General features: G+C 42.7%; 1 protein-coding gene and 1 non-coding gene across 5 annotated transcripts in view; both read right to left on the bottom strand.

Annotated features, from left to right (window-relative positions):
* The window catches only part of EIF2AK4 (eukaryotic translation initiation factor 2 alpha kinase 4), a 97,600-nt gene extending 93,113 nt beyond the window's left edge, over nucleotides 1–4,487 (bottom strand). For all 4 annotated transcript variants that reach the window (XR_006961302.1, XM_047075335.1, XM_047075334.1 and 1 more), the window contains exon 1: nucleotides 4,302–4,487. Coding sequence is in view for 3 of the 4 variants with exons in the window: in XM_047075335.1 (XP_046931291.1) it covers nucleotides 4,302–4,445 (144 nt within the window). In the remaining variant the exon portion in view is untranslated. The remainder of the gene's footprint in view (nucleotides 1–4,301) is intronic.
* A 7,066-nt stretch (nucleotides 4,488–11,553) lies between these two features.
* LOC124508982 (U6 spliceosomal RNA) lies at nucleotides 11,554–11,660 on the bottom strand. Its single transcript, XR_006961349.1, has one exon. It is a non-coding gene; the product is annotated as a U6 spliceosomal RNA (small nuclear RNA).
* Nucleotides 11,661–23,457: the final 11,797 nt, after the last annotated feature.

The raw sequence follows: 23,457 nt of genomic DNA on the forward strand, positions 1-23,457 counted from the left end.
GCCAAAGTGAATCCTACCCAATACAGGCACATTGGGGGGGGGGGGAGAACAGTCCAGGAAAAGTGACTTTAGACATAAGAACAGACTATTTGCCAGGCTTTCCTTGAGTAAACTGGGAGGCTTCTCAACATGAGAAGAGGCTTTTAGACAAGCTATGTTTAGGATATCAAGCATTAGCTCACATTAAAGCATTCAAGGAGTCCTGGAGCTGAACAGGGCTCCATTAAAAATGATGTAACAATCAGGATGTGCTGGGGAGGGGGTAGGGAGGGGACCCTTTGTGCATTTGAAAGATAAATGGTTATTAGAACAGTGTTGGTAAAGTTCTCTGACTTAACCTACACAAGGAAATAACAAATTCCTGGAATATTTGCGGGCAAATAAAATAAGGGATAACCAAAAAATTTTGAGAACACTAAGGAAGAGGAAAACACAATGCAGAACGTATCAGATACAAAATATATTAACTATAAAATATACAGGAGAAAAAAACCAATTCGTTTCAAAGATTAAAATGCAAGTGAAATGAAAGCAGCATAAAAAGTAGCAATGGAAGCAACTATAAAATAGAAGTTGTATGTGCTTCTCCTTGGGATTGTGAAGCGAGATGCTCTCCTCCACTGTTACAGAGGAGCCCACAGCCAATGCCCCCACACATCCCCTGCTGCTGAGTCTGATGTGCTTTTCTCTGGGCACTTCCTAACACTCAGGGCCAACAAAATAAACTGGTTTAAGAATGTGTCTCTTTTCTCCTCATTAAGATAAAAAAAAAAAAAAAACTTCTGCACAGTGAAGAAAACAACAATCAACAAAACTAAAAGGCAACGGAGGGCATGGGAGAAGATGTTTGCAAATGACGTACCAGATAAAAGGCTGGTATCTAAACAAGGAACTTACCAAACTCAACACCCAAAGAACACATAATCCAGTGAAGAGATGAGCAAAACACATGAACAGACATTTTTCCAAGGAAGACATCCAGATGGCTAACAGACACATGAAAAGATGCTCAACATCAGTCAGGGAAATACAAATCAAAACCACAATGAGATACCACCTCCCACCTGTCAGAATGGCTAACATTAACAGCTCAGGAAACCACAAATGTTGGCAAGGATTTGGAGAAAGGGGAACCCTCTTGCATTGCTGGTGGGAATGCAAACTGGTGCATCCGCTCTGGAAAACAGTGTGGAGGTTCCTCAAAAAATTAAAAATAGAACCACCCTATGACCCAGCAATTGCACCACTAGGTATATATCCAAAGGATACAAATAGGTTGATTTGAAGGGACACATGCACCCAATGTTTATAGCAGCACTACTGACAATAGCCAGATAATGGAAAGAGCCCAAATGTCCATAGACTGATGAATGGATAAAGAAGCCTGATAAGGCAGCCTGCTTGGGATTCTCTCCCTCTCTCTGGCCTCCCTCCTCTCAAAAATAAATAAATAAAACAAACAAACAAACAAACAAATAAATAAAAACAAAGTCATGAAAGAATTAAAAGAAGGAGTCCCTGGATGGCTCAATTAGTTAAGTGTCCGATTTCAGCTCAGGTCATGATCTAGCGGTTAGTGAGTTCAAGCCCCCCATCAGGCTCTCTGCTGTCAGCTTGGAGCCCACTTCTTATCCTGTTTCCTTCACTCTGCTTCCTCCCTCAAAAATGTTTTAAACATAAAATAGCTGACAAATGAATAAGAAAAAAAAAATACATGAAGTGCTTGGCTGGCTCAGTCAGGTGAGCGTGTGACTCTTGATCTCAGGGTTCTGAGTTCGAGCCTCACACCGGGCACAGAGACTACTAAAAAAATTAAAATAAAATAAAATAAAATAGACAATACAGCAGGAAAAAAAAATGTTTCATCTGCCTACTGGCAAAGATGAAAAAGCCTGACGTTCACAATATTGGCAAAAAGTAGGAAAACAAGGACTCTCGTATACTATTGGGAGGCCCAAGGACAGAAGCAAGCTTTTGGGAGGAAACTTTGCAATGGACAGACATCAGATTATAAATAAACAGACCTTTGTTGACATGGAAAATAAACCAAAATAATTAATAATAAACATGTAACTCTAGAGTAAATTAAATTTTAATCTAGTAGTATCTGATCTTTAGTATATAAAATTTTTAGCATTCACTCCCAAAATGTTTATAAATGATATACATATGCTCGTGAACTGAAATCTACATAATAACACATCCCCCCAAAAAGTTAAAGAAACCTGAAACTTATTCAGGTCAATAAATTCTGATCTGAATTTATTGACAGCAAAATCGGCAGCAAATTGGCAGCCTGACATGATGAGGCTATTAAAAGCCTTTATTGATCCCAGTCAGTGTGAATAGCTGAACATTCACATTTCATTGTGTTTAATTCTGGATGCTGCCCCCCCACCAGCCCCCACATCAAGGTATGGAATGTGCACACAGGGACGTGAACACAAACACTTCTGAATTTTTAAAACTAACAGATCGCTAGCGTTTTCGAGAAAGGGTTGTGGACCTGCGTAACCTCTCCCTGAAGACTGGCAAACAGCAGGTGATAATAAGTACTTGTTGAATGACTACACTTCTGCTTCTTGTTAATGGCCATCAGTTATTTGCCTGCAAGGCCTATGAAAGTATAGAAGCTATTCACCCTGGGCCAGGAGCCACAGACAGCTATCTGAATTCTTCTGCCAGCCTTTTATTGCTTTTGTTTGCTTTTGTTAATCTTCTTTCTTGTTACAAAGACCACGAACTGTAAATTCTGGGATTACTGATATCCCCACGTACAGCAGCACCTTTTCCTTTCGTTTTTCTGCAGCCTTAGAACTTGATAATTAAGCATGTATAAGTAAATAAAGTAGCTTGGAAGGGAAGTCTTACAGGCTTTGCCCGGAGTACAGCGGGTACACTTTGTAACTCCCATTTCGGCTGTTTAGTGGGCCTATGTCCTGATTCTCAGTGTTTAGAAAGAGAAGTTACCAGATCGCCAGAAAGTTATGTTTTTATTTTAGTATAAGGGGGATATTTACCTTTTTTACTACTTCAGGTTAAAAAAAACCTCTTGAAATTTAAGCACTAGAAAAGTAAGGTCCCTGGGGTGCCTGGGTGGCTCAGTTGATTAAGCATCTGATTTTGGCTCAGGTCATGATCTCAGGGTTCATGAGTCTGAGCCTACACCAGGCTTGCAGATGTCAGCAGAGCCTGCTTGGGATCCTCGGTCCCCCCCTCTCTGCCCCTCTCCCATTCACACCTGTGCTCCAGGCACTCTCTCTTTCTCTCCCAAAAATAAACAAACATTTAAAAAAGAAAAAAAGAAAAGTCCGCTCTCTGAGGACCAGAGGTTTGATCTGTTTTGCCCTGGGCTGTTTCCCTGATGGCTGGAATAATAAATATTTAATGAAGGAAGAAGCCCTTGGAGAGAGAGGGAGAAGGTTTGGCTCTGAAAGCTGCAAAGAAGATCCTGTTTGTTGAGGAAATCCTGGATGTGTCCATAAGACAGATGTGAAATGCAGGAATTACAGGCAGATGAAGGAAGGTCCTGCTTGTCAAATGACAATACTCAGAGATAATTCTCCAAAATTGGGGGAAAAACCATCAGGGTCAACAGCGTATAATAAGCCTTTACTCCATGACAGAAAGGGAAATAATATTTTAAACCAAATGTCATTTAAAAGGTCTAACTAAGCGCACTCCTTTGCACTCTCCTTACCGCCAAGATGAATATATTCTATATATTCTCTGGTAAGTTCCTTCAAGGAAGTTCCTCCACCTCCGAAAACAGAGAGGACACCTGGGGAGTACAGTGGGGTATAACACGACTTACAGTTTTGAACACAAGGGAGGGTTAGACTTAAAGAGAATTCTGACTGGGGGGATCCGTAAGGTCTGTGAAAGTCGCCCAAAGCGTTCTCAGAACAAAGTTGCAATCATCTCTATGATACGCTGTTGTATCAAATTCAAGGGCTTTCAGCGGGGGGAAAAAAGGACAAGGCTGGAAGGAGGCAGAGATGTTACGGGGGTGTCAGTGGAAATGAGAAGCAGTGTCAGGTAGGGGAGAGGAGTCCACCTGGAGACAGGACTGTGAAAGAATTCGGCCCAGGTGGGGGTTCCGGAGACCAGCCAAACGGCTGCGGGTGCAAGGACCAAAAGTAAGCGTGGGTGGAATCGGGAGAGACTGAACGACTGAAGAATCCCAAAAAGGGCCTGTGGCTCGGCCTCGGCAAGGCCGGGCCTGGCCTAGCCAGGGGAAGTCACAGAGAAAAGGCTGGGCCGCAACACGCCAGCACCGCCCGGGCCAGCCACGTTCCTACCGATCTGCACGCGTCCGGCCGCAGGTCCTGGAAGTCGGCGCCGTAGATGGCCTCCAGAGCCTGCAGCTCGTGCTCCTGCCGCTGCCGGTAGCTCTCCGGCGGTTCGTCCGGGCCGCGCCCGGGGCCCCCACGGCCCCCAGCCATGGCGACGCGGAGGCCCAGGCCGGGCAGCCGTGCGGTGGCGGTGGTGGGCCCGGGGCGGGCTCCGGAGCTGGGCTGGGCTCTCCAGACTGGCCGTGGGCGGGGTTCGGCGCCGGGGGCGGGGCAGTGGGAGGGGTTAGGCGCCGGGGGCGGGGCCCCGCCGGGGACAGGCCCTGGGGCGGAGCGAAGCTCCCCAAATTGCCTCCAGCGGCGGGAGGAGCTCCAACAAGGGAGCCAGGAAACAATGGGCGGGATACGGCTTTGCACCGGTATTTTTTTTTATTTTTTTTTTTAAATTTTTTTTTTTCAACGTTTATTTATTTTTGGGACAGAGAGAGACAGAGCATGAACGGGGGAGGGGCAGAGAGAGAGGGAGACACAGAATGGGAAACAGGCTCCAGGCTCTGAGCCATCAGCCCAGAGCCCGACGCGGGGCTCGAACTCACGGACCGCGAGATCGTGACCTGGCTGAAGTCGGACGCTTAACCGACTGCGCCACCCAGGCGCCCCCTGCACCGGTATTTTGCGGGAGAACTAGAGCAAAGAAATCTGCAGGAACGTGAGAAGTTAAATCAGTGAGAATGAAATGATAAGGGCAAATATTTTCACGAAATAAGTCTCTTTAACAGAAATGCCTCGGGCTTCTTTACATTAGCACAGGTAGTGACAAGAAACTCAAAAGGGCAGACTTTGATGAATTTTCAAGACACTTAGGGTCTAACCTTGAACCTTCCCAGGAGACTACTAGGAGTAAAGATCGTGACCTCTACTTCCCGTCTCCCCAGCTTCGTGCCCCCAGAGTCAACCCCTTAACGATGGATTCAACATCCCGTGCATGTCCTGTCCCTACATTCCCATCTTTAAGAATCTCCGGTACCGCCTTCCAATTTCAATTGAAAAATTCCTTTCCCTCAGGCATCTTCATGAGCTACGGTCCCCTGAAGAGAATTATGTCCGATGGCCAGTTTACTTAATGTGAACCTAGGAGGTCTTTCTGTTATATCCTGCCTCTAATCATATTTTTTCAAGTTTATAAAATAAACTACCTACCTAGACGTTGTCATGGCACTTCATTTTCAGTTACCTACTAATGCAGCGCGTCAATTAAGAATAATCATATTAGGGACACCTGAGTGGCTCAGTTGATTGCGTTTCCAACTTCAACTCAGGTCATGGTCTCACGGTTCCTAGGTTCCAGACCCCCCTTTGGGCTCCTTGCCCCCCCTTGGGAGGCCTGGAGCCTGCTTTGGATTCTGTGTCTCTTCCCCCACCCCCGCCCTTTCGGCCCCTCCCCCACTCGTGCTTTGTCTCTCTCAAAAATAAATACACATCTTTTAAAAAATTAAAAATGAAAAACAATAATCATATTACTGGGGCACCTGGGTAGCTCAGCTGGTTAAGTGCTGGACTTTGGCTAAGGTCAGGATCTCATGGTTCCTGGATTCAAGCCCTTATCAGGCTCTGGGCTGATAGCTTAGAGCCCAGAGCCTGCTTGGGATTCTGTATCTTTTCTCTCTCTCTCTCTCTCTCTCTCTCTCTCTCTCTCTCTCTTTCTCTCTCTCAAAAATGAATAAACATTAAAAAAAATAATCATATTACCTCAAGTTAGATTTCAGGTCTCAGTGACACTTCTTTATCTACCTTTCCTACCCCTGTACTGTTTGCTAAATAATGATTGCTTAAGTATCTTGCTGTCATTTATCACTCAATTCTGGCCCAGATAACACCCTTATCTGGCTCAGATAATGTGATAACACAAATGTAATCCTTCAACCCAAGGCTTCTTCAAACCATCTTTTCCTTACTTCCCTTGGGATTCATCTCCCCCCCCCCCCGCCCCCCCACCCAGTGTTGTCTAGGTAAATGGTGCCACCCTGCCCACCTTGGGCCAAGCCAACATAGAGGGATTCTGCATTCCTTTTCTTTCAACTTTCACATCCAGGTAGTCCATTTCTGCAGTCTGTCCACTTCATTCCCATTACCACTAACTTAGTTCAAGCCACTATCACCTCTTCCTTGGATGACTTCAACAGCTCAAAAAACAGTCACTGTTTTTCATTCTTGCCCCACTTGACATTTTTTTCCTATTGTATCCAGAGTAATGTTTCTAAATCACAAATATGATACCACTACAATCTTTATAATCCTTCAATTTCTCCATTGGTGTTTCATTTAAAAACTCTCAAATTATGGAAAATTTGAAACATATATCAAAGTAGAAGAAATATTATAATAAACCCTCCTGTACTCATCACCCAGCTTCAACGATAGATGTCTTGCCAGTCTTATTTCATTTGTCACCTTCCATTCCACCTCCCTGAGGATTGAATCTCAAAGAAAATCTCAAACATCATTTTTTTAAATAAATACTTAGGTATGTATCTCTAATATGCAAAGACTTTTTACAAACATAATGTCATCCTTACAGATTAAAAATGTAACAATTGTTTAACATCATTTAATACCCATCTATGTTCAAAATTCTCTATTTGTCTAAAATTGGAATCTGTACTGGATGATGGACCTATAAATGACATAATCAAAGCAATCAGCAAAATTTGAGCGGGGATGGTGTGTGTAGATTAGATGGCAGGAGTATGTTAGTGTTCATTTCCTGACATTAGTTGTACTCTGGTCACTTAGAAAAACGCCCTTGTTACTAGGAAATTTCCACTGCAGCCTTAATGGGTAATAGGAATATGCAGTTAGCTCTCAAACGATTCAGAAAATAGAGGGAGAGATGATGATAAGTCACATGCAGAATATGGACTATTGGGGAATTTAGTAAAAGGATATATGAAAGTTCTTTGGAAGATTCTTGTAACTTTTATGCAAGTTTGAAGATATTTCAAAGTTGAAATTTCACAATAAAAGAAACTGACAAACTGTTTTCCAAAGTGGTTGTACCATTTTAAATTCCCACCAGTTTAGGAGAGTTCTAGGTATTTTACATCCTTGCTAGTAATCGGTATTATCAGTCTTTTATATTTTAAACCTTGTAATAGGTGTGTAGTAATAATTCACTGGGTCTTAATTTACATTTTCCTAATGACTAATGATGTTGAGCATTTGTTCTTGTGCTCATTTAGCATTTATATTTTTGGTCCGTTCAAATCTTCTGCCCATTTTATTTATTTATTTATTTATTTATTTATTTGTTTGTTTGTTTGTTTGTTTGTTTGTTTGTCTGCTTAAATTTACTTATTTTAAGTAGACTCCATGCCCAGCAGGGAACCCAATATGGGGCTTGAGCTCAAGACTTTGAGATCAAGACCCGAGCTGAGATCAAGAGTTACATGCTTAACTTGACTGAGTCAGCCAGGTGTTCCTCTTCTGCTCATTTTAAAACTTGAGTTACTTGTTTTCTTATCATTTTGTTTTGAGAATCCCTTATATATTCTCAAAGTAAGTCCTTTCTCAGATGTATGATTTACAAAGCTTTTCTCCCAATCTATGGTTTCTCTTTTCATTCTCTTAACAGTGTTTTACAAAAAATTTAGTTCTTTTTTTTTAACGTTTTTATTTATTTTTGAGACAGAGGGAGACAGAGCATGAATGGGGAGGGGCAGGGAGAGAGGGAGACACAGAATCAGAAGCAGACTCCAGGCTCTGAGCCATCAGCCCAGAGCCCGACACGGGGCTCGAACTCACGGACCATGAGATCGTGACCTGAGCTGAAGTCGGACGCTTAACCGACTGAGCCACCCAGGCACCCCAAATTTAGTTCTTTTATTTATTTTTTTGCCTTCCACCTCCCTCCCCCATGTAGTCCTTACTTTTGAGGAAGTGCAAATTTATCAGTTTTTTTCTTCTATGAATCATGTTTTATTGTGATATCCAAGAAATTTTTGCCTAACTCAAGATCACAAAGATTTTTCCCTATATTTTCTTCCAAAAGTTCTATAGTGTTAGGTTTTACATTTAGGTCCCAGCATGCAGTTTTAGTTAAAAACTTAAATATATACCTACCATATGACACAGCTATTCCACTCTAAGGTTTTTAACCCAGAGAAGCGAAAGCACATGTATGTGAATGTCCATGATACCTTCATTCCCAAACTGGAAACAATCCAAAATGCTTATCAAGATACAGGTGATGGAAAAATTGAGGTAAAAATAAATTGAGATCTATCAATATAATGGGATACTATCCAGCAATAAAAAGGAATACACTATCCATGTAGTAATAAAATAAAAGAATCCCAAAGTAATTGTGCTGAGTGAATAATGCCAGACATACATACACTATGTTCCATTTATATAAAATTCTAAATACAAACTTAGTAATAGAAGATAAGTGACTGGCTGGGATAGGGAGGATAGGGATAAGCCAGAGGGAGGGATTCCAGAGGGACAAGAAGAAGCTCTTGGGGCTCAAGAATATGGATATTATTTTGATCGTGGCAATGGTTATGCTCTCTTCAGCAGCACATATACTAAAATTGGAATGGTGGTGATGTTTTCACAGATGTATGCATGTATCACTATCTATCAGTACATTTGAGTATATGCAATTTATCGTATGTCAGTTATACCTTAATAAACTGTTAAAAGAAAAAGGTCATTGTTTTGCTTTGTTTTACAGTGTTGTGTTTTGTTTTGTTTCCCAAATCAAGATCCAGATAAAGTCCACACATTGCATTTGGTTGCTCTTTGTCATTTGGTTAGCTCAGCAGGCTTGGGATGTACAAACTCTGTACCTTCCAAAGGAAAGACTGGCCCTTAAGTGGATCCTTGGAGATAACTTCTGAGTCCTTGGAGCATCCAGCCTGAGAAGAGTATCACTGCATAAGTAGGGTTTACAAAGAACTTTTCAGAATACCCCAAGATTTTCTTGTTCTCCAGGCCTTCTCTAAACCCTTAGATCAATTCCTTAAGGAACAGTCTCTACTCTCCCATTTACTCCTTGCTTCCCCAAAGTACCTCTCCTGATCTTACTGTTTACCCTTACCTTCCCAAGGAATAGATCCCAGATTGGCTGCTGTACCCCAAATCTTAAAAACCACAATCCCTTTTCCCTTCATTTTTTAAGGTTATTTTAACTGGATAGGGAATTCTGGGTTGATAGTTTTTTTCTTTCAGCACTTGAAAACTGTTTTGCAACTTCTTTCTGGCCCATAGGTTTCAATGAAAACTCTGCTGTCATTCACATTGCTTTTCACCCTACAGGTAACATGGTATTTCTCTTTGGCTACTTTCAAGATATTTTTCTTCTTCTTCTTCTTCTTCTTCTTCTTCTTCTTCTTCTTCTTCTTTTTGGAGTTTGACCATGATGTGTCTCGGTGTGGATTTTTGCCACACCAAGCTTCTCGAATCTCTAGATTTTTGCCAAATATGGAAAATCTTCAGCCATTACTGCTTTGAATACTTTTCCTGTGTCCTGCCTTCTTTTTCCTCTCCATCTCAGAGGTAAAGGCACTTATTTGTTCTTGAAGGTTGGTGGCCTGGCAGCCAGAAGCAGGAGAGGTAATATAGCTTCTGCTGTTCAAGAAAGTATGAAATAAAAATTACTTAGTGACTTTTGTATTACTTTGTGGGTATTTGTGTACATTTACACATTATATGCCCTAATGAATCTTGTCCTTCAAATTCTGGAATAAGTTAATATAAGTTAATAATATACTTTCATTCCAAACCTGTGCTATTAATTCTAAGTCAGACTATGAGTCATAGGATTGTATAGTCATATCTCAACTTTTAGCAAAGAAGATATTACTATCTTGATCATTTAATTAATCATAATAGGTCCGAGGTAACTTTTGACTCCTTCCAAAAAAAAATCAAATTTATTCTTAAAGGATATATTTGTTGTGATCAGGGATATAGGAAAGAATGTGCCGGCTTCTGAAGTCACAAGATGATGTTGGAGTCACAAAAAGAGGTTGAGAAGTCCTGATATTCTTCAACAGCTAACCAGCTTCCCAGAGTGATTCCTTTAAAGGTGATAATACTCATGTGTATTTTAATATTGGCCTATTTGCTATTAAAAAATAGTCAGGTTTGTTCATGTGCATGTATGTGTGAGACTACTGAGGCTACCTGGGGGAGACGAGTATTAAAGCTTCCACCTCCCAGATATTTGTGATGAATTTAATAGCAATTTATAGGTGTAATGACTATTACAAATTGAGAGACATATTCATGATTTATATCATTAGAAAACCATTTCCCAGTCCACATATTGAGATAATTTACAGTACATGGGAAGACTGTCTTTTAAGCAGATTACTGCTTTGATGCAACTTAGCATATTAAAAACTAAGAACCACAAAGTAAATATATTTATCCCAATAATGTAAAGACAAATTTCTGGACTTCTTTTTTTTTTTTTAACGTTTATTTATTTTTGAGACAGAGAGAGACAGAGCATGAACGGGGTAGGGGCAGAGAGAGAGAGGGAGACACAGAATCGGAAGCAGGCTCCAGGCTCTGAGCCATCAGCCCAGAGCCGGACGCGGGGCTCGAACTCACGGACCACGAGATCCTGACCTGAGCTGAAGTCGGACGCTTAACCGACTGAGCCACCCAGGCGCCCCAAATTTCTGGACTTCTAAATCTTCAAGTGAAATTTTCCAAAGCCACACTGTCCTTTGCTAAATGCAAATTAAGTAGTTCTCACATTTTTTGCAATACAAGGCTTGTTAGGCAGTGTTTGATTTAAATATACAAAGAGAATTATTTTTCTCCTTTGATATTTGTTAAGTGTAAAAAACAGAAATAGATCTTATAAAGTTACCTTTTATTGATTTCTTATAATGTGCCAGCTACCGTTAGAGGTTTTCATTATTTCAATATTTTATAGTCCACAAAATAACCTTACAAAATAGACATTTTAAAAAAGTAATCCCTACACCCAATGAGGGGCTCAAACTTACGACCCTGAGATCAATAGTCACAGGCTGTACTGAGCCAGCCAGATGTCCCCCAAATAGGCATTTTTATCCTTATTTGGTAGATGAGGAAACTAAACTTAGAGAGGTCATGTTAACTGCCCAGTGTCACAAATGGAAACGGTAGAGCAGGCATTCAAACCCAGGTCTAACTGACTCCATTCCCCAGAAATAAATCAATACCTTCCATTCCCAGAAATAAAAGTCTGTGCTTTTTTTTTTTTAATATGGAACACTTTATAAATTTGTGTGTCACGCTTGTGCAGGGGCCACACTAATCTTCTCTGTATCATTCTAATTTTAGTATATGTGCTGCCAAAGCGAGCACAAGTTTGTGTTTTCTTAAATATGCAGGCCCCAGTTTTCATAATTATATCTGGCAGGATAGTCTGGGTTATGCTATGATATTGAGCAGCTCTGAAAATCTTGGTTGTTTAGCATAATCAAGATTTATTTCTCGCTCCTACAAAACTTGTTGTGGGTCTGGGTGGCTCATCAGGGCTACCCTCCCCTTATCCCAATCCACAGTGGTGGCTCAAAAATATAGGCTACCTCTGGGGTGCCTGGGTGGCTCAGTTGGTTAAGCATCTGACTTCAGCTCAGGTCATGATCTTGCAGTCCATGGGTTCGAGCCCCATGTCAGGCTCTGTGCTGACCGCTCAGAGCCTGGAGCTTGCTTCAGATTCTCTGTCTCCCCCGCCTCTCTGGCCCTTCCCAGCTCATGCTCTGTCTCTCTCTCAAAAATAAAAAAAAACATAAAAAGAATTTTTTTTGAAAGATAGACTACTTCTGAGCCCATGTTTTATCTCTTCCAGTTCCACCCAAGATCCCTTCCACTACTGCAATAACAAGGCAGCAGAGAGACTTGAGAATCACAAACAGCTTTGCACTGCCACAGCCCAGAAATGATTTGTCACTTTTGCCCACGTATTGTTAGTCATAATAGTCACATGACCCTGCTCACTTGCAAGGGCAGCTGAGAAAAGTAGTCTTCTGTGTATCTGGAAGAAGAGAATAAGATAATGTTGAAACCTAATAATAGCTACATAATAACATGCATTAGCCATGTCTCATACAGGCATAGAAATAGCCATGTGGAAATAGAACCCCTTGTTCCAGATGGGTAACCAGGGGCCATAAGGACCCCTCTTCTCTCTGCAGGCTGCTGCTTGGGCTTACCAACTCCAAACACTCCCATTTCTCCAGCTTTTCTCTTCTTTTCACCTTTAGTGAGAGGCCACACAGGGGCAGGTGAGGATGTGGTGTCAGGGACCAGAAGGAGGAGGAGAAGACCCTCAGTGAAGAAAGGAGAGAAGGGAGGAAAAAATAAAGCCCCAGGCTCCTCCTCACTTACCCCCACATCTTGGGCTTTGTAATTATCCTAAATCCTATTCCATCTCTTCTTCCTGCTACCTAACCCCCTCCCGCTGTTTAATAAATGCCCAAGAAAGTTGGAATCTGGGAATTCTCTTGAACATAGATGAATCCTATTTTTTTTTTAATTTAAGTTCAAGTTAGTTAACATACAGTACAGTCTTAGCTTCAGGAATAGAACCCAGCGATGTATCTCCTACATATGACACCCAGGGCTCATCCCCAGAAGTGCCCTTCTTAACGCCCATCACCCATTTAACCCATCCCTCTACCTTCCACCCCTACAGCAACCCTCAGTTTGTTCTCTGTATCTAAGAGTCTCTATGGTTTGCCTCCTTCTCTGTTTTTATATTATTTTTCCTTCCCTTCCCCTCTATTCCTCTGTTGTGTTTCTCAAATTCCATGAGTGAAATCATATGATACATAGATGAATCCTATCATAGTTTATAATTAGGGAAAGACATGTTATTACCACCCACATGCAAATTTTGCCTACCACTACACCATAGTAATATAAGGAAAAAAGAAAAGAGAGACAGAGTAGGCTTTTTAAAATTATCTATTACCTTATTTGTTCTAGTCAGACTTTAACTAATTGGATGAGACCCACCCACAGTAAGGACAGGAATCTTTACTCAGTCTGCAGATTCAATTTTTTTTTTAATTTTTTGGTAATGTTTGTTTATTTTTGAGAGAGTGGCAGAGAGAAGGAGACAGAATCCAAAGCAGGCTCCAGGCTCTGAGCTGTCAGCAGAGCCTGATGCAGGGCTTGAACCCAGGAACTGTGAGATCATGACCTGAGCTGAAGTTGGACACTTAACTGCCTGAGCCACGCAGGCATCCCTGAATAGTGTTTGGCCAAATACCTGAGCAAGTCAAGTGGTCTAGTCAAGTTGACACATAAAATTAACCATCATATCTATCTCACATGGTTCCAAGAACGAAAATCCCTAAGCAAATTCCAGTAGGTGTATGATTAAGAAAGGTGATTGGAGAAAGCTATGAGAAACTGTTCTATTCCACACTACTGTATTCCTGCCTTCCCAGCAAAAAGGCATAAACTTTTGTTAAATGAGTGTATTACTGGCATAAGAAGAATTACTGGCTCTTTTAAATGCCATGGAGACCAAAGAAAGTAGACCTAAAGACTAAGTAGGACCTCCCTGGGAGTCCTTAATCTCTAGAGCCTCTCACTCCTTTTTGTCCCCACTCTTCCCGAGAGCCCTATCATTATGTTTATTATTTCAGTAAGAAAATGGACCCTGAGTGCTAAAGAACTTATTTAAGAACTTTGGGAACACAGCTGTTTTAAGTTGGGAAAATGCCTTAGTAATATTATTCATTATGAGAAAGGAATGTTACTTGTAACAGTATTATCTAAGAGCCAGCGGTTTCTTATTTTCTCCTCCATTTCCCATTAAGACAGGGAAACTGAAAGACCCCATAAATGATGGCTTTTTTACTGTTGTTGTTACTATTCCTGCTAGGACCTGCACCCTGCCTTACACATGGCTTATTGTATGTCCTCTTTGTTTTTTAATTTTTTAAATATATTTAAATTTTTAAAATGTTTATTCATTTTTGAGAGAGACAGACAGAGAGAGACAGTATGATTGGGGGAGGGGCAGAGAGAGAGGGAGACACAGAATCCAATGCAGGCTCCAAGCTCCAAGCTGACAGCACAGAGCCCAATACGGGGCTCAAACTCACCAACCTTGAGATCATGACCTGAGCCAAAGACGCTTAACCAACCGAACCACCCAGGCACCCCACTGTATGTCCTCTTTGTAAAGGTGAAGGAGTTAATGAATGGTTACTTTGGAGGCTTCCAGCACAATAGGCAACAGATAGGAGTGACTGGTCAAGGTCATCATGAATGTTTTCCAAGACCACTGACTCCTCACACCTTGATACCAACACCCCTAGCTCCAGGGCGTAAGTGACTTATGGAGGACACTTGAGCACAACTTGTTTTGACCAATGCCTGGATGCCTGAGAGGACACATATGGCAGACCACCATCACCAATTAAAAAAAAAACAGGGGCGCCTGGGTGGCTCAGTCGGTTCTGCGTCCGACTTCAACTCAGGTCACGATCTCGCGGTCTGTGAGTTTGAGCCCCGCGTCGGGCTCTGGGCTGATGGCTCAGAGCCTGGAGCCTGCTTCAGATTCTGTGTCTCCCTCTCTCTCTGCCCCTCCCCCGTTCATGCTCTGTCTCTCTCGGTCTCAAGAATAAATAAACGTTAAAAAAATTAAAAACAAAAAAACAAAAAAACAGACCCCAAGCAATGACAAGACTCTTTTCTTTCCTTGGTGAGTCTCTCAGACATTCTATCTGTATCTTCTCTCTCTGTACATGTCTTTGATAAACATCACTCTCACTTCCTCTTGGCTAGTGTTTGATTTCCATCCTGTGCAAGGCCAAGGATCCTCCTGGCTGGTCCTGCAGAACCCCCTCTGCATCCTCAGACTCAGCTAGCCTGCGTCACCATTATCTGACTTTACTGTAGTTCCAGAAATTTTACTGTAGTTTCAGAAATTTTTGGATAAAAATTAGGTAGCACATAAATGTAGGCTTGTAGTCCTTCCACCTGCTTTTAGCCATGGCTGTGTACTTGACTGTTGTTTGGTATTAATATTGACCAGCTCATATCTACATAACACCTGGACATGGTAAGTAATTGGAGCAGACTCCAATTAGCTTGTTTTTTGTTTGTTTTTTACCTCTTCAGGTTTAATTCTGAAAAAAAAATATATCGAAAAAGAGACCTTTTGAATGATTTTTTTGGACAAAATTTTCCTTAAATGGCCACAATATTTCTCTTTCCACATGCTCTTCTTACAATATAACTGTTACTTCTCCCATTAAGAAGTATAGTCACGTTCTCTCCCCTTAAATGTGTTTGTTTGTTTTCCATTGCTTCAACAAATAGAATATAGTGAAAATGATGTTATTTGACTTCTGAGATTAGGCCATGGAATTCAATGCATCTTCTGCATTTGAAAGAGGACTTCCAGCTACCTCCAAACATTTTAATTAAGTTCTTCCTAGCTTATTTCTTAACTCAGGCAAAAGACCCTATGGGCAAAGCATCCCCTGAGAGAAACTGAAGGTACTCCCTCAAGCAACAAGGACTGCCCTGACCCAGCAACACCCTGCCCATGACCCAGCAACACCCTGCCCACGATAGACGTCAAGACAATGATCGACCTGACCTTCACTGTCCACCTGCACATACCAACTGACCTTTGCCCTACAATTTCCTTATATAAACCTGGATGCATTTTCAGCCCTTTGGGGACAGTCCGAAATGCTAGTCGGCTGTCCTCCCAGCGTTGGTCTCACTGAAATAAATTCCTTTCTTGTCTCACCACTACTCATCTCTCTGCTTTTGATTTGGTGAGCGGTGAGTGGCCCAACCTGGTCTGTTTGAGACACCCAGAGCTACGTGCTCTTGTACCCCTGTGCCCCAGCTATACCTTGTCCTCTTGGGACTTTCTCTTGGAGTGCTCACTTTTGGAACATAGTTGCCAGGCAGGGAGGAAGTCAAGCAACCAGATGGAGGGGCCACATATAGGCATTCCAGCTCACAGTTCTAGCTGAAGTCCCAACAACAGCTAGCATCAACTGCCAGATGCATGAATGATCAAGCCTTCAGATTCCAGACCCTGGCCTTGATTTTGAGCTGCGCCAGCCGATGTCATGTGGTGCAGACGAGCTGTTCCACTGAGCCTTGCCCAAATTGCATATCTGTGAGCAAAATAAGGAATAGGTGCTGTTTAGGCTACTAAGTTTGCAATGACCAGACAAGTATAAGTAACACTACTATAGACACAACTTCTATTTAAATCATATCCAAACTCTTCTATCAATCTTGAATTCTCCTGTACTTAGTGAAAAGTTCACAAAGCACACAGCCATTGTGTACACACAGCCATTGCTACTCTATTCCTGTCCGTGATCTTATATTTTCACAATGCAATCCATTCCCAAGTCTGGGGATCATGGTCACCTCAGCTGATCAGGTTCCTTTTTTTAAAAATTTTGTTTTTAAGTAATCTCTACACCCAACATGGGGCTCAAACTTGTGACCCCAAGATCAAGAGTCACATGCTCTACTGACTGAGCCAGCCAGGTGCCCCAAGTTAATTCTTGATTCTGTTATGGAACTAGGCTGGAACGCTGGTGGAAAAACCAAGCGGCACTCGGAGATCTTGGTGGATCGGAGATTTATTTAACACCGGCAGGCTCAGAGGAGACAGTTTTTCCAAAGATTTGAGTGCTGAATGCAAGCGGGAAGGGTTATTTATAGTTGTCAGCCTCCATATTTGTGTGTGTGTGTGTGTGTGTGTGTGTGTGTGTGCGTGCGCGCGCACGTGGGGGGGGGCCTCGCACGCGCAGCAAACAGGGCAAGAAGAACTCAGAAGAGGGGTCTCTAAGCTAGAGACCAGAGCTTGTTTTAGTCCCGTGGACCATCTTATGGTGTAAAAATTTATTCATTTTCCCAACATTCCCCCCCTTGATGCCTTTTTAAAAATCTTTTATTAGGCATCACTTTTTAGCTCTAAGGGTTGTACCCTTGGAAGGCTAAGATACGTGCTCCAGTTTGGCAAGCAACAGTGTCTTCAATAAAACGTACCAGGGTATTTAGTATACAAGGGCTTCTGGTCACAAGTAAAATTTTGGAAAGCAGGGAGCCAGGATGCCCAGTCTGTGAGATCCCATCCTTTCCATTGACTGATACTTTCCTATTGTCTATGTTGAATTCTTTCCTTGAGTTCCTTAACCTTAGTCCTGGCTATTCCTGATTGGCTTACAAAATAGCAACATCCCTCCCCCAGAGAGATACAAGTCCCTCCTTCTTCTGAAGTGAGGAGGTCGAGGGCTCGCCTATTTTGCAGGGACACTGCTACCAGGGAGTTTTTTTGGTTTGTAAGGTTACCAGGGATTCTGCCATCTGTCCCATGTCCAGCTTGTTGGTGCAGTCTCTATTAGCTCAATAGCAAGAAGCAAGATCAGGGCTATGACACCAGTCATAGCAAGGGCTGGCAGAGTTGTATCCGAACCGTTCGGCTCGGTGCACAGGTTGATTCCTCAAACTTCTGCCGTGCACAGGCCAGCCAGCTTCTGGGGTGTGGCTGGGGCAGGGCTGGAGATCTCAGGGGCCAGTGTCTTTATGAGGGTCACTTTAAGCAGGTTGACTGGATCTGGATCACTTTGCCAGGTTGAGGGTTCCGCTGAGTTGGCCTTCTTAGCTCTGGAGCGATGGACCCATGGGGTGATACCTGAAACTGAATCCTCTATTTGGTTGTATGTCTGTAAAGTCCACCTCCAAGTCTTTGAAAGGGGCAGGTTTCTGGTAACTGTCAGATCAGATTTAGGGAAGATATGGTTTGCATACTTAGAGATCCATCCTGTTTTTCAGTTGTTTAAATAATAATATGCTCACGGGGTCTTATTATTATCCCCACAGAATAACAAGCACAGAAGATTGTCTTTACATGAAACAGTGTGACAATTTTTCTCAAGTTTACCTCAAGTTGTCCAGTTTAGGTAAACAACAAACATTTAAAGACAATCATAACTAGACTTTAACATCCATAACGGTGCATTGTTGGAACATAGTTTTTTCTCCCTAAAAAACCCCCCTTTCCAGAGATAGCCAAATTGAGACCAATGCATTTGTAGAACAAGTCCAGTCTTAACAAACCTGGCCTAATTATTTACATAAGCTCAGCAAGAATAGCGATTGATCATGAGGATCTCTTAAAGTTTGCTTTGTTAGAACCTTTTATAAAGAATCTCTGGGTTGAACTTTTAGTAGCCTCTCCAGGCCAAAAGCCAAGCCAAATACTTGCCATCGGACAGGCCTGCGATACCTGCAGAATTGGGTGAATTCCTCTTCATGAGGTCCTCAAGATATCCTGAGGTTCCTGCACCTGCCAGGAAGTGACCTTCTTTACTCATCTGGTGAGGCTGCTGGGAACTCTGTAAGCAAGGCACCAGGCCAACATTTCCAAGGGGCTTTAAGGCTCCATGTTTCATAAAGTCACCCTTAGTTCCTTAAAGCTTTCTGGTCATATTTGAGTCTATGAATGTCACTCTCACATATGACATTCCAGTCAAAGCCTTGGTAAAATAACCAGTATTTCCAATGGTGACCTGTTACAAGATGAACAGATTCTTATTGAACTTATGCAAACAATTGTAATTGCAATGAAAGAAAGAATACTCATTGAGAGTTTTTGAATTTCAGGGGAGTTATGTAAAGAGAAAAGATAAATGCTTCAGTTTACAAATGAATACTTTATGACACTTCTGTATATCATAGATATCTTAAGAGAAAGTTTCCTTAATCTGGAAAAGCAAACATTAGAGAACCAGCAATATTTTTTTTTTAAGTTTTTTTTTTTTTTTAACGTTTATTTACTTTTGAGACAGAGAGAGACAGAGCATGAATGGGGGAGGGTCAGAGAGAGAGAGGGAGACACAGAATCTGAAACAGGCTCCAGGCTCTGAGCTGTCAGCACAGAGCCCGACGCGGGGCTCGAGCTCGCGAACCGTGAGATCATGACCTGAGCCGAAATCCGACGCTTAACCGACTGAGCCACCCAGGCGCCTCAAACCAGCAATATTTTCAACAAGAATCACAAAACTATAATCTTCCTCAGTTCATTTAATCCCATGTTCCTAATGCTTGTTCAATTTGAATGCAGCTTTTTAGTTCTGGAAATTCTTACCCATTTTAGTATTAATCTTAAAGATGTCGAATACCTGTATGTGTCCCCAAAGTCCTTTTCATAAATCTCCTTGAAGAAGAAACACATTTTGTGAGAGAATAAGAACAATTATAAATGACAAAATCTCAGAAATAGACATTGTTAAATATCTGATGAGAGTTCATTATGATGCAATTGACAAAGAAATTCAGTTATTCCTGTGACACATAACACTTTAAGTAATCAGAATACTAAGTGATTACCTTATACCAAAACATTAAAACTTTAGGAACTGCATATATATTTGGCAGTTACAGTATTTACCTGTGCAAAACAAGGTAAGTTTTATCATTGTACGACAGTGCCTTTCCAAGTAACTTAGCATCCCAAATAAAAGGGCCTAATTGGTCAAAAAGACTTCATTTACCATTTAAATCCTGGGAAGTTTGTTAAAACCTTAGGAAGTTATAAGTACATCCTAAATAGGACTACAGATCATTGCAAATCTTAAAACTTTATTCAACCACGGTGGCAATAAAAGATCCTAAAGGTGAATGTATAGCATTATATAGTAGTTACCAAAACCTAGCTCCTTTCACATTGAGAAGTTTTAACTAAGTAATCAAAGACCTGATAAGGATGAAACCTAAAACTTTGGTTTTCCCGGAAGACAAAACTTTGTTTGCATTGTCTTCTCAAGAGCAGATCAACAGTCCAAGAAAACTTTGTCATCTGAGCAGAGAGAAAAGCAGAATTTCAACCTTATACCAGTGTACTTTTAAAATTCCATTCATCTCAACCTTAGTCCATCCTGAGCACACATAAAGTTCCATTCCAAAGATTTTCCTTCACGAACCTTCCACAACTTTCCTTTGACTTCAAACTTTGTCCCACAGCTATCTCTCTCCAAAGAAACAGTCTCACTTAGGACAAAATTACTTTCTTCTACCCTCAACAAAAATGTATTTCCAGGGGCGCCTGGGTGGCGCAGTCGGTTAAGCGTCCGACTTCAGCCAGGTCACGATCTCACGGTCCGTGAGTTCGAGCCCCGCGTCGGGCTCTGGGCTGATGGCTCAGAGCCTGGAGCCCGTTTCCGATTCTGTGTCTCCCTCTCTCTCTGCCCCTCGCCCGTTCATGCTCTGTCTCTCTCTGTCCCAAAAATAAATAAACGTTGAAAAAAAAAATTTTTTTTAAAAAAATAAAAAAAAAATGTATTTCCATTCCTTATATCTTTCTTACATACCTCCTACTTTCCTACACACAGGGTTGCTTTTCTTATTTCCATCAGTCTTAAGTACACTTAGCAGAATTTTAACTCTTAGGAAACCTTAATCTCCAATTGAGGACTTAGTAACCAACTGAGAGGTATTTTCACCAGAATTTTCTTGGGTGGTAAATTCATGAACCAATGAAGTACAAAGCATGTTTTCCAATAGGTCCAAAAAGCCTTAATTTCTCTGCAATAAGAAGTTAAAAACACAAACCTATGTTTAATAATAAAAGCTTTAGCAATTTATTCTATTTGGAAAAGACCTAGATGTCCAAGGGGGTGCACTTTACTCCTTGACCTTGAGGATGGGAGGAGGAACCCAAGGCACCTGAGGCACTGAGGAGGGTATAGGAACCAGTTATGCAGACCACACCCAAGTTGGTGCAGAAACAGCAGGGGGACGGGAAGGCAGAAGAGGCAAAATGCCAGTAGAAGGCAGAGAAGGAAAACCTAATTCAAAACCTTAACTCAGAGGAGCAGACACCATGTTTTTTCCATCAAAGTGGAAATATGGAGTCCCCATCATGCCGGAGAAGATGGGGAATTTCCCGGAAACAAATGGAGTTTCAGCAACTGCTTGGGAACATTCCTTAAAATCTCCATCCTGAGGTACACTAACCACAGTTGGCTCCACTTATAGCTGTTAACCTGGGAAATGAGAGAGAATCCCTCACATCTATTAGGCAAAGGAACAGGGTAAGAGAGTCAGTGGCCCCTTCAGTCTGATTCTATCTTAGCCAGACCAATAAGGTCCCCTTCTTGGGGTTCCTCCTGATATCGACTGGGTTTCTGGGACTTTCGCTGGTTGGGATATTCTTTTAATGTCCTTTCTCCTTGCAGTACGCTCATGACCCCTTGCTAAGGAGGTTCTGGGCCTCCCCCCTTTTGGCGGCTAGACCTTCCCCATCCTTTTGTCGTGGCTCTCTTGTGCCTCTGGAGCAAACAGGGTGTAAGCCTTGCATTGTCTCTCATAATAATCCCTGGGGGAATCCCTTTGCTGCTGGGCATATTCATGGGCTTCTCAGCCCCTGCTCTGATCCCCAGAGGAGAGCCTCTTGGTACTGGCAGATGTGGACTGACATCTGGAGAGTGCCTGCGCCTGGCCAAGGGCACAATCTGGCGTCTGGTCCTTGTGGGGGGAGAGTTCTCTGGGTCTGGGAGGGGAGGAGAGATGGGCAGCTGGGCAGTGTAGGGGGTGGTGGAGGAGAGACAGACTGGGGAGGAGTTTCAAGCTCAGGGGCAGGGGGGAGGTAGCCCGGTGAGTCACAAGGTGGTGGAAAGAAAGGATCCTCCTCCGGGTTTCTTGCAAACACTAGGGGAGCAGTGGGTTGCTCCTTTGGCTCCCTGGGTGAGTCTCCGGATAAAGCAGCTAAAACCTTTGCCTGGCTCTGTTTGCTATGGATGAATCACACCTAAGGCAGAGGATTTTGGGCAATTTCAAGCCAGGAGTCATGTACGGAAATTGATCAGGGTGACCTGGGTCTCTGGAGACAACATTCCAGATGCAACAGACCTTTGGGACATCCAAGGTTCCCTCAGAGGGCCCTCCTACACCAAAAGTGGGCCATTCTTTTTTTATTTAAAAAAAATTTTTTTTAACGTTTATTTATTTTTGAGACAGAGAGAGACAGAGCACGAATGGGGGAGGGTCAGAGAGAGGGAGACACAGAATCTGAAACAGGCTCCAGGCTCTGAGCTGTCAGCACAGAGCCCGACGCGGGGCTCGAACTCACGGACCGCGAGATCATGACCTGAGCCGAAGTCGGCCGCTTAACTGACCAAGCCACCCAGGCGCCCCAAAAGTGGGCCATTCTAACTCACATAGGGCCCTTAACATGCCAGGGGTTATCTTAATTCCATAGTCTCCCCACCCCTTCTTTGCTCTGTCCTGACCCCATAATGTTCCCGTGAGGCAGAGTCACAAAGACAGACAGAGGGATAGGAGTGACCCCTCTAATGTAGAGACCAGTCAGATGCCCGTCTGTCTGGCCATGTCCCGAAGGAACTTAGGTGACGCTTAGCTCTAGCGGTTTCAGCTGTGACTTACGATAGGAAACTATTCTGATGCCGCCATAGAGTGTGTGCCATTCCCCACAGAATCACAGACAGGCCCACTCAGACTCCGTGGGCTTTTGGGGACCTTAAGGGTGCCCGCCCGTGGAGCCACAGAATCGAACTCGGCAGGCAAGCTAGACCGTCACACATTCACACTCACATACACACCGGAGGTTATTACATTCCCTCCCACAGAATTCCTACCTGTGAGACCTCTGAGGTCTCCTAGGAGTGATCAGGTCCCCCTTCCACTCTTGCTAGTGGGTCTGACGAAATAACAGCTTTGTTTTGACATTGTAGGTTAAGAGATAACAGCCTTGTCCTATCAATCAAGGGAACAAAAGTTCAAGGAAAATCAACTGGATCGGTGATTGATTGGATTGGGACAAGGGCGCGTTGAGAAGTTTGAAAAAGTGGTGCCAGAGGCAGGGTCAAGGAGGTCAACTGGTTGCAGCTTAAGGGCAGGAGGTGTGAACTGTTTCCACCCCCATCTGGAAACTATTTCTTTGTTCTGTTCCCAGGTGATGATAAGATGATGTGGTTGGCTATAAAAATTCTGTACCCCAGCTGTTCGGCTGTTGGAGGCCGCACTCTGGTCAAGAGCGTCGGTCCCGATTGGTCGGCCGTACCTCTTGTTGCAATAAACTGCTGTGACTGTCACTGGTGTGCCAGTAGCATTCTGTTTCAGGAGTGTAGCATCCTGTTTC

This window comes from Lynx rufus, unplaced genomic scaffold (genome assembly GCF_022079265.1).
Source record: "Lynx rufus isolate CCGP_SWC_20201006 ecotype Redwood Valley unplaced genomic scaffold, mLynRuf1.p SCAF_13, whole genome shotgun sequence".
NCBI classification, from domain to species: Eukaryota; Metazoa; Chordata; class Mammalia; order Carnivora; family Felidae; genus Lynx; species Lynx rufus.